The sequence below is a fragment of the Callospermophilus lateralis genome, unplaced genomic scaffold (assembly GCF_048772815.1).
Source record: "Callospermophilus lateralis isolate mCalLat2 unplaced genomic scaffold, mCalLat2.hap1 Scaffold_83, whole genome shotgun sequence".
In the NCBI taxonomy this organism is placed as follows: Eukaryota; Metazoa; Chordata; class Mammalia; order Rodentia; family Sciuridae; genus Callospermophilus; species Callospermophilus lateralis.
In genome coordinates this window covers 5,313,147-5,331,659 of record NW_027516368.1, presented here as the reverse complement: position 1 = coordinate 5,331,659, position 18,513 = coordinate 5,313,147, and the positions used below count along the sequence as shown (strand labels likewise).

At 32.4% G+C, this 18,513-nt stretch overlaps 1 protein-coding gene across 2 annotated transcripts in view; it reads right to left on the bottom strand.

Annotated features, from left to right (window-relative positions):
- LOC143641051 (A-kinase anchor protein 9-like) overlaps nucleotides 1-18,428 on the bottom strand; it is a 50,376-nt gene extending 31,948 nt beyond the window's left edge. For both annotated transcript variants that reach the window (XM_077108485.1, XM_077108486.1), the window contains exons 1-4: nucleotides 18,379-18,428; nucleotides 17,813-17,857; nucleotides 13,522-13,719; nucleotides 6,752-9,112 (exon numbers count right to left, since the gene is read on the bottom strand). In XM_077108485.1, coding sequence (XP_076964600.1) covers nucleotides 6,752-9,112; nucleotides 13,522-13,719; nucleotides 17,813-17,857; nucleotides 18,379-18,411 — 2,637 coding nt within the window. In that variant the 5' untranslated portion in view covers nucleotides 18,412-18,428. The remainder of the gene's footprint in view (nucleotides 1-6,751; nucleotides 9,113-13,521; nucleotides 13,720-17,812; nucleotides 17,858-18,378) is intronic.
- Between the last annotated feature and the right edge of the window lie 85 nt (nucleotides 18,429-18,513).

Sequence of the window (18,513 nt, the reverse complement as noted above, 5' to 3'; positions counted from 1 at the left end):
ACTGCCCAAGGAAAGTGGGAACCAAAGAGAACAATTTTACATTGTGTAAGAATTGCTATTCTGTATTGCAAGTAGGCTATGCTAGGCAATTAGTAATGTGGTACAGTCATGGGACTTTCCTATGGGAGAAGCTCTTCTATGGAGTCTCAGGGTAAAATGAAGTCTGTTTGGTCATTGCTTATATAGCCTGGCCTATAACTTTCCCCACTGGTTTTATGGAACTAATCAAATCATTAATTAATCATCATTGGTTTACAGCTACTGTAGTGAGTATGGAGGACCATCAGTTTTACAGAATGTATTTTTTTTGTTTTATATATCTTATTAAATAAACAGTTAAAGATGCAGGGTCCAATTAAAAACCCTAAGAGGACTAACAGCAATGGATCGGCTACAGCTGTGTAAGAGTAGTTAGCCAAGGAGACCAGGAGAACAAATTTTCATACCAATTTCTCTCATGTTGCCTTGGCTCTTCCTTATCTTTCTTTTTATTTTCAAATAATATTTTATTTTCATGGCACTGGGAATTGAACCCAGGGGTGCTCTCTACCTGTGAGCTACATTTCCAGCCCCTTTTTTTCAATATTTTCATATTTATGTGGTACTGAGGATTGAACCCAGTGCTTCACATATGTGAGACAAACGCTCTGCCACTGACCCACAATCCCAACCCCAGCCCTTTTTGAGGCAAGGTCTCAACAAGTTGCCAAGGTTGGTCTTGAACTTAGAACCCTCCTCTGCCTTAGCCTCCCAAATAGCTGGAATTACAGGCATGCACCACCATGCCTGGATTTAAAATACTATTTTAAATATAGAAAAATGCAAGCAATAAACTCAAAACCCAAATTAACAAGTACTATAACATTTTCTCAATTTTTTCATTCCCTGTACTCCCCATAAACTTCTATGTTCTCATCACTCCTTTCTCACAGGCAACCATAATCATAGTTTGGTACAAATCCAGTCCAATTCTTACATTATCACTTCTCATTACAATACATTTTGCATTCTCAATGCACTGTATATTTTGTTTTTTTATGGACTTACACAAACAGGTTACTTTAGGAACCTAACCCCATCCCCACAGTTTCTGATCCAGGAGAGGTCAAAGAGCTTTGAATTCTAACCCGTTACCAAGTAATGCTGTGCTTCTGGTCAGGAACCCCACTTTGAGAACTACTTAGAAATATAACTGCTAGGTCACAGATAGTGCATTTTTAACTGTGTTAGATTTGATCAAATTATTTTTATATTACAGTACTAATTTATAATGCTACCAGAAGGTTGAGTACTTATATACTCACATCCTCACCATTCTTTATATCAGACTAACTTCACCAATCTAATGGGTATAAAATGTTATTTTATTTTTACACTGAATAGTAAGGTTGAAAGAATATTTTCATGTTTGTTAGATACTTTGATTTCCTATTCAGGCACATGTCTTTCACATCTTTTGCCCATTATTATTTTGTTTTTGGACCTCTTGTTACATTAATTGTTCTTACTATATTCTTGATAGCTTTTGTTTGCAACTTACATTCATGGCAAATATCTAGTCCCAGTCTTCAAATCTGTTTTACATTATTGTTTTTAAAAGATAGAATAAAAATTTTAAATCTTTTCCCATGCTTTGTCTTTATTAAAAGTTTTCCCTATCTTAAGATTCTATTTTCTTCTTATGTGTACATTTTTAACCAACCTGATTTTTTTCCCTAAAGCGACAATGATCTAGTTCCCTAACTTCTAACCTCTAGTATCAAAAATCAATTGTGCTCAAAAAAATTTTGTTTTTTATCCTCCCAAACAATTTTGAATACTCTAAGCTTCTTCTGCTATTTTGGTTTATTTTTTGATTTCCTCTGTCTCTGCTCAAATATCATCTCACCAAAGTAGTCTTCCTTGACCTACCCTATGCAAAAAAAGCCCTACACTTAGGGAGATCTTATGCTTCTTATCATACTGTAATTTTATTCATAGCACTTAAGACCACCAGAAATACTAGTCTGTATTTTCTAATGTTCATTTAAACCCTAAAAAGTAAACTTTATTCTTCCTTGACCATTTTTATTCACTGTTAAATTATGAATGACTTGAACAGTGCCTGGAATGTAGTAGAGATTCACTAAGTGATTCATTGATTTGTAGGGCCTTCTTGCTAAATTTTTACAAGATACAGATCTGTTCTGGGCTTTTCATTATATTCTACTGATCTACTTAACCATCCTGGCATTAAACCATATTGTTTATAATGATTCTGTAATAAGTTCTGATAACAAATACATACTTTTTAAGATTGTCTTGAGTATTCTTGGCTATTTACTCTTCTATATCAATTTTAGAATCAGTATTCCACATTCATTAAGAAACCTTATTGTAATTTTGACTAGAATGATTAGGAGAGAACTGATATTTTTCTTTGTATCTTTCCATTATGGATATGATATGCATTAGCACACAGTCAGGTCTTTGTGTCCTTCAATATTTTATAATTTTCTTAACAAAAACTCAAAACATCTTATTATCTTGGGTTTAAAATTTTGCCTGATCTGTTCATATTTTTTCTCATTTCCTATTCTTGTCATATTACAAGAACTGGAGAAGCATTCACTAAGAACTACAAAACCATGTTGCAATAGTAATGTTGACAATGGGTATGTATCCTAGTCCTATACTTGATTCTAATGGAAATGCTTCTAAATTTCACCATCAGAAATATAATCTGTCAACATTTTGATGAAAATCAGCATCATGACTAGAAAATTTCCCTGCTAATCCTGATTTCCTAAAGCTTTTTTTTTTAACTTATAAATGGGTTGTCAAATTTTTTATGTATTTTTTTCTGATATGCAATAAAATAATCATGGATTTTGTCTTGCTACATAAAAATGTAGAGATTACAGTCACAGATTTTTTTTTCAAATGTTTAACTATTTGTCCACTCTTGGTATAACTTGCTAATATTTTATTTGGAATTTCTGCAACTACACTTACAAGTTAGATTACTCTACAATTTTATTTTCTTTACAATTCCTATCAGGACTTCATATTAATATTGACCTTCTAAGGTGAACTGGGTGGTTTTTCTTTCTTCCGTTTTTCTTCTTTCCTTTCTTTTTCCATTCTCTCTTTAATCCTACTTTAGTGAACAATTACACTTTTGTTCTTGGAGAGTTAATAAGAATTACTTGTAAAATGGTCTTAAGTCTAGCATTTTGGTTTGAGATGAGGCAAAAGGGAAAACTTCTGACCACTACTTCAACTCTTTAATGATTACTGACTTATTCATTTCTATTTAATGGTTATTTGAACTTATTCATTTCTATTTGCATTAGTTCTGGTAGTTTATATTCTTCCAGAACACCATCTAGAGTTTGCTTATATTTTCAAATCTATTGGCAGAGATTATTTGTAGCATTGTTTATGACTTTTAAAATTTCTTGTGGTACCTGTACTTATGTCCTTATTTCATTCTTGATTTTGCTTATGTGTTTTTCCCCCCTTGGTCATATTTTCGGAGATCTAATACCTGTAAATAATCTTTTCAAATAATAAACCTCCAAAGTTCTTGAAAAATTTTCCCACTTGTTTATTACAAGTTCTCTTATTTTTGCTCTTTATTTCCTTCCTTCTACTTCCTTTGAATGTAGATATTCTTGACACTTTTCTATGCTGTTGAATACTTAACTCATTTCAATATCTCATTTATTAAATTGATAATATTTAAACCTAAAAATTATTTTTTACATATCATGTTACATACGTTCTACTTTTTTTAAAAAAAATATTCATGTCTCTCCTTGTGCATTTACTCTTCCAGATGAACTATAAACCAATTAAGTCAAATTTCTGTAACTTTTTAAGTTGGATAAATCTAGAGATAACTGACATTCTATAATATAAAAAATTGCCCACTCAGAAATGAGACTTTTCCTTTATTCAAATATTTTTCATTAAAGTATTCTAATTTTATTTATATTGGTCTTACATATTTTTGGCTAATTTTGACATTTATTTTACATTAGGTTTTTTGGTTTATTTGCTTAGATTATTTTTCTCAATTTCTTAATTACACCTGTGAATTATCTACTTCTATTTATGCCATGTATCTTTTTATCTTTGGAATGGTTAGGGCTTATAGAACAATGCTAAATAGCAAGTGACAAAAGCTATTCTGATTTTCATTCTAACATGAAGGCCTATCCTGATTCACAGCTGATTCTTGATAAAGCGGCTTTGTTTATTTCCCCTATTCACCCCTCATTCATCCATTCGTAAAACATTATTAACTGCTGATCATGTGCAAAACATTATTCTAGGTACTAGGGATATAGTAGCTGTCTATTTAGCCTATATAGTAGTGTCTCTTCACTCACAGAACTGATATTATGGTTTCTCTTGAGGTTTCTAAGCTCCAGTAGATGTTTCTAAGCTCAGTATCTCTTCCAATACCAATAATTACCTCCAATTTTAAACACACACACTTGAATTTATGGCTTCTCTCAGCATCAATAACTAGCCAATATCTATAATGTTCCTGCCACTCGTTATTCCTTGCACCCCAATGTTGAAAAGACTCTTTGATAATCTGGAATTATACTCCAAAACTATTCATTTCTTTCTTTTCAGTTTAAAAAATATTTTTTTTTCTTTTTCTTTTTTCTTTTTTGGTACTGGGGATTGAACTCAGGGCACTCGACCACTGAACCACATCTCATCCTTATTTTGTGTTTTATTTAGAGAGAGGGTCTCACTGAGTTGCTTACTGCCGCACTGTTGCTGAGGATGGCTTTGAACTCACTAGCCTCCTGCCTCAGCCTCCCTCAGCTGGGATTATAGGCGTTTGCCACTGCAGCTGGCCAGTTAAAAATTCTTAACAGCCACATTTATTTTGGTTTCAGTGAGATATATCTGCTCTAATTACTAAGTTTAATACTGAGAGTAGGAGTATTTTGTTGCCTCTGCAGTATTTCAGACAAGTAAACAGTATCACTATGTAAGTCACCGCTCAATTTCTTCTGTGAGCTTCCCTCCACCTGCATACATACCTTACTCCCCCCTCTGTATCAATGATGGGGTTTATTTTAGTAATGATAAATGGGAGCAATTTACAGACTTGCTTTTCTTCACTTTGTTTACTTAATTTAAAGGAGAGAGTATCTAAATACCATTGCAAGTATCTTCAATACAGATACAAAATTCCTATTAAGAAAATTTCACCAATTTGACAATTGTGCTTCAAATTCAGGTCTTCTTCGAATAATGCTTTTTAATAAAATTTAAATTATGTCTGACATTTTTTAGGAGTAATTACCACCATTTATAGTTTTAAAAACAATTTGCAATATTTAACATAGCAATAGTAGTTAAGCAATTTGAATTTCTTGGGTCTATTCAAGTTATTAAAAACGTAAAGTATGACCACATTTGATAAGATCATCAACATGAACCTGTCATTAGAAATAAAAACAGAAAACTTTCCGATTACTTCCTATTGTACTTAGGGATAAAAATCTAAACTTACAAAGTCTATAAGGCTCCCTATGATTGAGTTTCTTCCTTCTTCAAACTCTTCTCAAACTCAACTACATAGGCCTTTAATTCGGTTCCTCAAATTTACTCATGGTACAACTGCTCTAATTTCCATAATGCAGCCTCTTCCCTCTCATTCGAATCTCAGTTCAAGTGTTAATTCCTCCAAGCTCCAGACCACCACCCACCTCCACCCATCATTCTCAATTTCTTTTGTGAGCTTCCCTGTTTTATTTTATCACAATACCATGTTTTATTTCTTCATAGACTGTTAACAATATTTCTGTCTTATTTTCTCATTTATTACCTGTCTTCCTCACTGAAATATATACTCCTTAACTTCTTCTCTCTTTCAACACTAAACTCTTATATCTGCAAAAGATATTTATTACCTAAGTTTTAGAAGCACATAAGTTTATTTAGCAGGCTACAGTTGTGGCTCAGTGGTAGAGAGCTTGACTAGCATGTGTGAAGCACTGGGTTAAATTCTCAGCACCATATTATAAATAAATAAAATAAAGGTAAAATGTCCATCTACAGCTAAAAGATGTTTTTAATTATAAAAAGTTTATTTAGCATTATCATACTGAAGATACACATCAGACTTTTCTGTTATTTCTAATATGAATAGCTGACATAAAAGGAAATAACCTATTATTTTATGTGTTTTATTTCTTTAGCTGTACAGAGAATTAATAATATTAATAGAATTAATACTATTTTTTTCCTCCTCAGGTATAAGACTCAAAAAACTCTAGGGCTTAAGTGTTTTTCTTGCAAAAAGGAAAAAGAATTTATAACTATTGAACAATTGCATAAGGTTCTAAAACACTCAAGAGTTTGTTTACAATTGTGGAACCTTGAAAAAGACCAGTATGAAATAAAAACTCTAAAAGTCTTTGAAATTGCAACAAAATACTAAGTTATAAAATCAATAACTTTTGTAAAGTTGAGATTCTAAACAATATTATTTAAATTATTGTCTTTACAAAGAAAATATTGCTTTATTTCCTGAGCAGAATATATAGTAGATTAGCTAAAAGAAAAGCAGTTTAAGAAAAAAATAGGAAAATTAAATGATAAATGATAGATCCAAATGAGAATTACATGATTCACTTTCATTTTCTTTTATAAATTTGTTTTAAGAAGGTGAAAACTCTTTTTAGCATGAAATATACATTTTCACTGTGCTATACCAAATGTAAATAAGTAAACATACCTGTTCTGATTTAAGTACATAAAGTTCCTGATGGAGTTTATCGTTTTCACTTGATTGATCTGTCCCAGGTGAGGACTCATTTGTTACTGATGGTGAAAATAACTGTTCTTGCTTGCTTTCTCTTCTAACAGCCACATTTTCAAAAGAAATTTTCTCTTCCACTACTGTTTTTGATTCTTCTCCAAAATCTTCATCTACATTAGATAATGATCCTTGAGAATCCTTGTTTATAATAGTTACTATTCCGTCTTGTAAAGAACTTAAATGAACATCACACATGTTTATATTTTCTGCTCTATGATGGTTAATTAGGAGTTCTAGCTCTTGAAACCTCAATAGAATTTTCTCTTTTTCTTGCTTTAAAGATTTGACTTCTTCACTGAGAAAATTAACCTCACCATGTTTCTGTTTTAATTGTTCAGAGAGATCAGACAGTTTCTCTGACAATTCTAGCTTTTCTCGCTTGGTTACCTCAAGTTTTTCCATAAGTTCTGTTGTATCTTTCTCAACAACTTCACAGATTTCTAATGTCTCTGCAACAAAAGCTTTGTCAGTATCAAGCATGGCACTTTTCACTTTGATTGTAGCTGGATTTATTCTTTGTAAATGAAGCTCTCCGTTAAGTGCTTTAAGTTTACTTTTATACTCTAATTCTTGTTTGTTTTTACTGTCTTCTAAATCATCTTTTACCTTGAGAAGGCAAGTATACTCCTCCTGTAACTCTTGATAGTTAGCTTCAAATTTTTTTTCAGCAAATGAAAATGTACTTCTTTGCTTTTCAATTTCTTTATTTAGCTGAATACACTGTTGCTTGAGGGCCTCATTCTCTTTTGTAAGCATTTCCATTTCTTTTTGCCAGCTGCAATCTTTGGATATGGACTTGCTGGAGTCAATGAAAATCAATTTTTCTTCTTGTTCAGCAGGAACATAAATTTTCAACATGTCCTCAAAAGCTTTTTTCTCATTATTAAGAATGTTATTTTCTGCTTCAAGTTGTGAAAATTTTTCTTTAAGGTCATCCTCTTTTTCCTTTATTTGTTTCTCCAATAATTCAATTTTAAGTTGTAATTCCTGAACTTCTTGTTCAAGCGTACCTTTTTCTTTTTTTTCTTGTCTTAATATTTCAATTTCCTTTTGGAGTTCATGCACCTGAAGGGTCATTTCTTCTGATTTTGAATCCATGATGAACTTCTGTAAATCTTTTAGTTTTGAAATTTCCAAAACCAACTGATTCTGCTTAGTTATCAAATTATCTTTTTCAAATTGCATTGTTTCCATCTTTTGACTCATTTCATTTTGTAAGCCATCTATCTTCTGTTTATAGTGAATGCCTAAGCTATCTTTAAGTTTTTCAATATTTATTCGATGTTCAACTTCTAAATCATCTTTTAGTTTCGAAAGTTCTTCTTCATGACTAAATAGGAGCTGTGTTCTCAGCCTCTCTAATTCAGCTTCTTGTGATTCAGCCATTCTGTCTAATGCAGCATTTTTTCCTTTTTCCAACATTTCAAGTTTTATCTTGTAATCTGTAACTTCTGCTTCATGTTTTAACTCTAGTTCTTTCCTAGATTCAGATGCCAGAACTATCTCAGCTTTTAAAGCTTCCACTGTACTAAGGGACTTATGTGCTTCATTCAGTTGACTTTCTTGTTCAGCTATTATCATTCTAGCTCTCTGAATTTGGTCCCTTAAAAAGTTCAATTCTTCAAAAAGGTCATCAAGTTGTCTCTGCAGAGTAGATTTTTCTCCTGAAATTATTCCTAGTTCTTCTTGGAGTTTTTCCTTTTGCGCATTAGCATCTTGTAATTTCATATTCAGTTCATTTATTGCCACGTTCATTAACTTTATTTGATCTTCATTAATTGTAATATTTAAATGTGATTTTAAGACACTCTCAATTTCTTCCTTATGTTGTGCTTTAAGTTCCTCTATCTGTGACATGTGTTGCTTTATTAACTCTTGTGTCATCTGTACTATCTGCTGCCCATACATTTCATCCATCTCTGCTCGGAGTTGTTCTAATCTTTTCTGCATTTCTTGTTCCACCATTTTCTGTACCACATCAGATTCAAACTGGCTATCTGTGTAATGACGTCTTTTCTGAAGGTCTTCAACTGTACCCATTAATTGTTTTATTTCTTCAGAACATTGTCTTTCTTTTTGCTTAGAATTAGCCAGCTCTAATTTCATACTTGCAATTTGTTCTTGTAATTCTCTCATTAATTTTTCAGTGGCTGTGACTTGATCCTTTAGCTCAAGATTCTTTTTTTCTTCTTCTATTATTCTTATATTTAATGCCTGGATGATCGCCTCCTTTTCTTGTAATTCTTTTTTATTTGACTTTTCTACTTCATCTTGTTCCTTTAGAAAGAAAAGAAAATGAAAATATAAGAATGACATTTTTAGCTTCTGGCAACTTCTTATGGGTGTCTCCTTTTTATAAAATTCTATAAAAAACAACTGTTGGGCCTGCCCCCCCCAATTTTTCCCAGTACAAGAAGACCTAGGACTTATCTACCTGACAGTACATATGAGCAAACAATATAACAGTTTTACCCTTCTTGGGAAGAAATTTATCTTACATTGTGCTGTGATTAAATATTTAAATTTAAAAATGCAATCTAATTTGCCTAGCATGTGTGAGGCCTTGGGTTTGATCTCTAGCACCACCAAAAAAGCAAAACAAAACAAAATCCAGTCTGATTAAAATATCTATATAAACTATCACATTTTCATTTTTCTTATTAACTGGTCAATATTCTAAATATAAGTATTTCTGATGGCTAGTTATAGTACTACATACTATCTAGACACTCTCAGAAGACACAAAAATATAAAAACCGGTCCTCCCCTGGATTCTCATAAGAAACAAAAAATAAATAAATACCGGTCCTCCCCTGGATTCTAGTGATTTGAAGGTATTTCATGGACAAGTGCTATAAAATGAGAACAACAACAAGAACTAAAGTGGATTCCTTTAAGTCTTCCTTAACTTCATTCCTGGGGTTTTAAGTGAATCAGAAATTTAGGGATATGCAATGCTTAAGTGACTGAACATCAAGTGACACCTAAGACCACTACTGTATATTTACAGCATACCAACTTGGGCTTAGACCCACAGTTCAAACAGAAAGATAAAAGACCATCAGATAATTTTCCCCAGTTCCTATCTTTGGAACTGGAGATTAGGCTAAGACAAGACATATTAACGCATATTCATTAAACAGTTAAGAGCTATAGTCCCAAAGCCAAGGAAATAAGTGAAATCCATATAACTGATGAAAATATAGGTAAGGAAGTAAAGTTATGTTAAGGAGACACGAGTCCTTGCCAAACAAGGACTTCTGGGTGCCTTGAATGAATGTACAAAGAAAATGTAGGCATTGATCAATTGAGTATAGTTCTTGGAAGAAGACCAACACACCATCAACCTTTGAGAAGTCTGATCCCTCTCGAAAAACCATACTGAATGCAGAAAACAATATTGGGAGTTACAGCAAGGAGCATTTAAGAAGTTTAGTCTACAGACATGAACATTACTACTCTGAGATGGATGTAACAAGTTATCTCAACCTCATGCCACTGAACATCTGATTCCTCCAACACCCTTTCATCTAATACTTAATAAACAACTTTTTAAATTATTACCTGGCTTTTAAAATTCATCTGTCCATAGAAAGAATATAAAATCCAATGAGCTTAAAATCTGAAGTTTGTGATAATTATTTCTCATTGTAAATTCACAGTCTTATATTTAGACTTAAACATTAACCTCTTGAACTAATTAACCTCTGATATAGCTCAAGAAAAAAAATATGACTTCTGAGCCTAACAAATAAAGGCCAAATTTTGCACTACATAAACCAAGGTTATCTTGTGCAGCCTCTTGAGTGAGACTATGAGCTGTTGTCTGAGTGTCACATATTCCTTTTCCAATTACATCATATGCTATTATCAAGTGCTGAGCCTTCTTAATTTCTACACTAGAATGCAACATTAGTAAATTAGTGTAATCTATTAATCCTGGTATTTCTATCTGTACAATAAAGATAAATTTCCTCTATCTCCCAGAATGTGTTTGAGGTTAAAATAAAATAATTAAGGTATTTTATTTTTACTGAGCTTTATACAAATATATTCATATACTAGAAAGAAATTTATAAATCATTTGGAACCTATATAAAATGTAAAATCAGGACTGAGGCTGGGTCTCAGAGGTAGATTGTTTGCCTCACACACATGAGGCACTGGGTTCAATTCTCAGCACCACATAAAAATAAATGAATACATAAAGATATCTTGTCCATCTACAACTAACAAATTTTTTAAAAAAGTAAAATCAGTTCATGATGGTCAATTTTAGCTAAACTGTTAAATAATAACTAGTTTTGAAAAATGTTAACATTGATATAAAAATCTGTTATAATTTTATTTCCTGATTTTCTATAAGATGAAAGGAACACTCTTCATAAAAGAAAATAACTTAATTCAATACTGTCCAACACCTAATATGATAACCATAATTCTTCATTCAACTATTAAACACCACAAATTCACAGTTTTCTTTGTTTAGCTTTTTTCAAATTACATGGTTTTAAATCACTTGTTCTATGTTACAAAACTGAGAGCCCTTCAGTCAAGGAAACCTCTATTTTTAGAACTACACCTGAAAGAGTGGGGAATAATATACTTCCTGTTTGTCACTACTATAACACAGGAGGTTTGGAGGATTAGGATAATGATCCTTTGACTATCAATATAGTTACTTCAGCTGCTCTGACAGAACTACTTCTCAAAGGGATTAAATTTTTTGAAAACTGAGAAATTAAAATATAATAATAAGAACAATAAAAGTATTAATGCTAACATTCAAATAAACAGTTTATTTTCATTACTAAAATGAATTACAGAAATTTTAGATTATCTGAAATTATACTGCCTAGTGACAATAAGAAATAATAAAATCCTAGATCCGGGCACTTTCAACTTAGGCCTCGATTGTCTTTCTACTCTTACCCTCCAGAAAGACACTTCCAAAGCCTATTGCTTTCTAAGTAAATTACTTTTTGCTCCCTATACATTTTCAACATTTCAGCCTGGGTCTTTATGCCCACTCCACACCCCACAAAGAATATCCTGCCTATCTCTATTTGTCATGAATTCATAAACAATTCTCTTGATTACCAAATAGGTATTGAATAGCTGTTCCATATATTATGTTCCATATATTATGCCAATTTATGGGTAAACAAAATATAAATAACACATTATTCCAATTTATAGATCTATCTCAAATATTACCTCCCTGCTGATGTCTACCCTGAATCTTTTCCTCATAAATCAGACCTCGTCAAAACATTCATAACACTTGTTACCTGCACTTACTTTTTATTTTGTGGTAACTTGTGTACATGCCACACCTCTCCATGGGTTCAGTGAAGAAAGGGGACATCTTAAGGTCCGTCATATATCTTTTGCAAGGGTTACTACAGAATAGGTATTCTGTAAACACTTGCATAATCTTTAAATTACCTTAGTTGAAAAGCATGCCCTTCTCATAATTTTAATTTGTACATTTCCTATTTTTCAAAGAGGAGTCTCTGGAGTCAGATAACTGAGCTTTGAAATTTGGCTCTATCAATACATCACTTCTGCACCTGGATTAGTTCCTTCATCTTGCATTGTCTTGGTACCATCATTTGTAAATGATAAAAGTACCCTTATCTCATGGGGTTGTAGTGATGATTCAATGCATTAATATGTGTAAGAGGCTTTGAATACTGCCTGTTATAGAGTAAGTACTTAATAAGTGCTAGTTAATGCTTTTGTTATCCAAACAATATTCTTGTCTTGGTAATTTCTCAACTTCCTGTAGAATCTGCTAAATTTATAAAATATGCTGTATTATATGTATTCTCCATCTTCATTATTCCCAGATTCTGTATTTGCCTACTTGCTCAAATTTATTTGAAACCCACAAATCCATACCAATGGTGCTTTCATAGACATTTGTAGACACACACAGAGTGATGGCAAGAAATTTGAGTTACTGTAAAATCATGTTCAGCTACATTCAAACACGGTGATCACACTGCCTTGTTTCAGCTCTCACAGAGCAAAAAAGAGGACAGAGATGGCAAGGATCAGAGTGCAATGTAGTGCAAGGAGCTCAGAATTTCAACTCTGGCACCTGTTAATGGGGCAACTTCAGGATAATCACATCTAAACTTTAACTTCTCAAAAAAACAAACAAAAAAAATGGAATCTGCTAGCATGAATTGCTTTTAAGATTAAAGATTACAATCCATGTGATACATTTCCTACCAGGAGCACTTATTGACTAAATAATTCCCCCAAACTGGAATATAACTCAAGTGAATAAAAAGAATCAACCACATTTTTTTCTAATTTAAATTTACAAAATTTCTTGTTCAGAATTTTATAATCATGGCTAAAATAAGAAGAAATACATTTAGTTGGAGGAAAAAGGATAAAGATCCTAGTTATAAAAATAGATTCTCCTGAGACTTTAGTTTAGCATAGGCAGATCACTTTTAAGGAGCAGAGTAATGAGTAGTATCATCTTTAAAACTATTACTATGAAATTCTCAATGTTTTTGAAATATATTATTTTATATACTCAAAGAGTTTGTCTGAATTATGAAATTTTGGGTGCATATGCATAAAAAAAGATAAACACCTTCATTAAAAACTTTAAAGTTAATTACAAAGCTGCTACAAGTAGGTTGACTTCCTTAAGATACACATACCATTTCATATACTTTAATTTTCTCCTGTAAGAAATTAATTTGCATTTTGAAGTCTTCTTTCTTTTTTTGATAATCTTCTAATAGATGGTCTTGTTCTTCAACCTGTTGTTGATGAGTGAGAATCTGTTGTTTGGCTTGCAGTAAATCTGCAGCTGTGTTACTGTGAGTGCTGTTTCGTAGAGTTTCACTAGCCTGTAACTTGAAAATAGAAAGAAAATATTTAAAATATTAAATTTTGAAGTGACACTTTATTGTACCCTCAGCCCACAGGGGTTCTCTGGAAACTATGCTCACTTCATAGGCTTACAATCTCAGTCAACATGTTTCCATGCTGTCAACATGCTGATAGGTCATGTGCACTTTTGGTAATGAGCCAAAGAATTTACCTTTCACATTATAAAGCTGAGAAAATAGGAGAAATAAGACAGGCAGACAGGCAGAGAAAAATGTGGACTGAAAGTTCTTCCTGGATTCTTGATGACTTTTCAAACTCTAGTTTCAATTTCTCTCAGAGTTCTGATTCTATTTCTGCCCTTAAGTTCTATAAACAAGCCTGTATTCATACCTTAAATTCCTCCCTTTTGTTTAATGCAATTAGATTATAGTTCCAACTAAAGATAAATGGAATGTATCCAGTTGTCAGTCTAGTTATAATTGAGAATCTAATTAACATAAAACCATACCAGGGTTAAAAAAAGTAGGGTGTAACTGCAGGTTAAATTTCTGCAAAAATACACATGATAAGACTTTGTAGAATTTTTAAATAGACACAGGGAAGAAGTACAAAGAAAACTGTACCATTAATAAATTGGTAGGCTTTCCTGTTTTCACCACATTACAGCAATCATTTACCTGTATAAAAACAATTTCCTGATATATTATGATAGACCAAATTTTATTTACCTAACAATAATATTTCTACTAACTGTGTATCTTTTACATCTAGGAAAAATGCCTTAATAGCAAAACAAATATGGTAATTATATTTAACTGAAGTATCTAAGAGGCATATCAAATGTCAATCATTCCTCAAACATCTAAGTTCTTACAATGCAAAAGACACTTTCACTTAAGTTAACTGAAGTTCTAAGTGCAGTTCCTATTTAGTCTTTAGAAAGATAACTAAAAGCTTCAAGTTACTAGATCTTCTTTTACAAAATGCTTCCTTAAAATTACCTAAAAATATTTTTTAAATTAAGCCTTATTTATTTTCAAATAAAACCATTTACTGGTATAAATTTAATTAAAGGCTAGTAAGCAAGCAAAGGGAAATAAAGAGGTAAAGAACACTCCCCTAAGAACTTTCCTCTGGGGATAGTACTACTGCTAGTCATGCCAATCCAGACAGATGTGGGGGCTTTCTTTAACATATCACCACTTGTCTGTAGAACAGATATTTTGTAGTAAGAGAAAGGAGGATGATAGAATATGTACATAGGGTTTAAGGAGTGGGAAATTAATTTCTTATCAATTAATCATTTAGTTGCCTTTTTACCACTAAGAGTACAAAAACCAACTTCATTCCTGCCCACATTCCTGCCCATATCTTAAGCCTTCACAATTCTATGTTAATAGAACCCAGGAGAATGAAATTGTTAACATTGAAATATGTAGGACAGACTAGTCAGAATGTCTAGTCAGAATGTTAGGATTAAGTCTGTATGATTCATGACACATTAAAAAGTAAAAATCCTAGGACTGAAGATGTAGCCCAGTTGTAGAGCATCTGCCTAGCATGTGCAAGGCCCAATACCCACAACTGCCAAATAAAAAAAAGGGGGGGGAGGGTCCTAACTAAGAGACTTTTAAAAAATCAGTTTGATTGCTCTACTTTTATTCTAAGAATAATCTCTGAGAAATAAAGCTAAATGGAAGGCAAAAAAACAACTTTTGTTAACACATTATTGTAATTGGTGAAAAACCACAAGATTGTAGGAATACTAATTCTAGATATAAAGTCACTTGTGATAATTTTCAAATTATAATACTTCTAAATTTCAATTACTTTTTCATGACTCAGAAATGACACATTCTGATTGTAGTACACACTAAAATTTCTATTTTGAAGTAACAGTGTAATAAAATGAATATTTGTAAATATCATCAAAGATCATGTCAAATATCATGTTATCAGTATTACATAAATTATTTATCCAGTATAATAGTTATATCTAATACCTCTATAGCAAATATTCAGTTAGTTCTCCTCTAATTCAGTTTAAACATATTTATAATGCCCCACAATGAGTTGGTTAGGATCTATCTCCAAGTACTTTCTGGCCATCATGTTGCCGATTGTAGTTGTCTTGAAGTGCCTGGACTGTTATGATCTGCTCTGAGTTCGCTGTTCAGCCCTGAGTGCTAGTCACAATGCAGCAGGTTGAAGACAGCCTACTGGAGGATTGTCAAAACCTTCATAACTAAGATTCTCAACTTCTTATCTAAGATTTTTTTCATAAGTTTGCAGAAGAGTTCTCAAACTTCACCTCACTCTCCTCCATTTCATTCTTCTCATCCTCATCTTTAGTTAGTTGCAGGCCTTCCCACCAAATTCCCCAAGCTACAGCATACAATACTCATCAATATACAACCTGAAAGCCCTGTTTCTCCACTCCACAAAAGCAGAGTTGATATCTGATCTTTGCTCTCATCAGTGATGAGACCTGAGTCTCCTTCAGGCAAAAGACATTTTTGACAGAAAAGTGATCTTACCTCCAGACTGGGAGGTATGATAGTCAAACAGCTCAGAAAGGCATCAGTAGTTATTGGGAGTCCTCAGAGCTTCCAGGTTTTAGAGATTTTAAGAGAACGCCTCTGACTTTTTTCCCTGTAGTTTTCTTTATTTTGTGCCAGCTCAGAAAAAAGCTCAAGGCAAATTTTAAAAATGTCTTTGTGAATGACTTTCAAGATTTTGCTCTGCTGGAGCATTTTCTTGGCAGATGTTCAGAGGCAGGTCCTCAGAGAACCACACCATGGATAAAGTTGAGATAATTCTGGTTTGCAAGTACAAGGCTAGCCTGAGCAACTTAGCAAGTCAGTTTCAAATAAAAACAGCTGGGAATGTAGCTCAGTGGTAGAGCGCCCCTGGGTTCAATCCCCAGTAACAAACACACACCCACACTCAAACAACAAAAATAAAAACTGTAATATGTTAATTTAAGAACATAGTTTTTCGAGCTGGGATTGTGGCTCAGCGGTAGAGTGCTTGCCTAGCATGGGTAGGACCTGGGTTTGATTTTCAGCACCACATTAAAAAATAATAATAAAATAAAGGCATCATGTTGTGTCCATCTACAAAAAAAAATCATATTCATTCTCTCTCTCTCTCTCTCTCTCTCTTAAAAAAAGGACATAGTTTTTCTATTAGAAGCCTACAATAAATTCAGACTTATGAAATATACTAAGTTGCTTAAACATTCAGAGTAAAGAATAATTTTCCATGTACTCTAAATCTGGGAGCAAAGAAATGACAATCATATCTAAAAAGAATAAGATAACAAAGTGATACTTATTGCAAACATATAAAGAAGGCAGGTATTTCTTAAGAGACCAATGCCTATTTTATAGTTTATCACCTAAAATAAAAATCATCATTGTCAGGCATGGTGATGCACACCATTAATCCCATCTTCTCAGGAAGCTGAGACAGGAGGATCACAAGTTCAAAGACAGCCTGGGCAACTTAGTGAGAATCTATCTTAAAAAAAACTTAAAAATGGCTGGGAATGTAGCTTGGTGACAAAGTGCTTTCCTAGCATATACAAGGCCCTGAGTTCAATGCCCAGTAACACACATGCACACACACACACACGCACAACACTACAGCAACATTAATTCCAATAAACATTTATATATATAAATGTATGTGTGTGTGTGTATACACACACACACACACACACACACACACACACTAGTATTCAAACATTTGTAAAAAGCATTACTATAAAAATCATACAAATTATAAAATTTTTACTGTGCTAAATGGCTATCTTAAAATGGTCATGGATCCTAGAAATTCAGACTCACTTTCCTAAAAACCAAATTAGGGCTGCTATATAATTAAGGATTAAGCAATTCAAACAGTTAAGACTTTAGCTAACCACTGGAAAAAGATACAGCAGTAAAATATAATTTTCAGTTTTTCAATCTATTTATATTATGTTACCTTAAATTATATTAAATATATACAGAAGCATATAAATTTATAAGAAATAAAGCACAAACAATCAATAATTTCAAAAAAATATCAATTTTATTTATGACATTTTTAATTGGGATATGTTAGTCTTACCTCCGAAGTGCAATCATCTGCTGTGGTTGAAATCTCACTTTCTGTCTACAACAAAAGTAAAACATGATTACAATTATGACATTTTTCCCCTGCTAAATATCATACTTTACAAAAAAATAAAATCTGCTTTACTAAGACATTGCTGTTAGTAACAATGATAGAAAATTCACAAAAATACTATTAAAAAACGAGTAAAAATTATCCAAATCTTTAAAAATTTCATTTCATTATGAATTATAATGACTTATAATAATGCATATAAAATTTATCACAAGGCATTGTTATAAATACAAAAGTACCAAGAACTTTTACATATATAGTAGATGTCATCTGTAAGCCAAAAGCATCAAAGACACCATTCCTCTAATTGATGTAACTCTTTTAAATAAAAGTAAATCCTTAACATGCCATCAGAAAAGTTCAAGTTCTTTAAAAGAATCATCAGTTCTTGATGCTAAAAAGTCAATGACTTTGTCAAGCTTCCCTCAGGTGGATGTTAATGACTTTTCACTGCCACTACTTTCTAGTTAGAGGTAGAATGTTTTAAAATCTGGATGAATACTTACATCAACACAAAAGACCTGCTCATGCTTAAGCATTTCTTCATTGTTTAGAGTTCTCATTATTGTGGATTCAGGCATTGCGGCTGATCCAACACCCTGAGAACTATTTATGAACATCTCCTCACTCTTTGATTGATC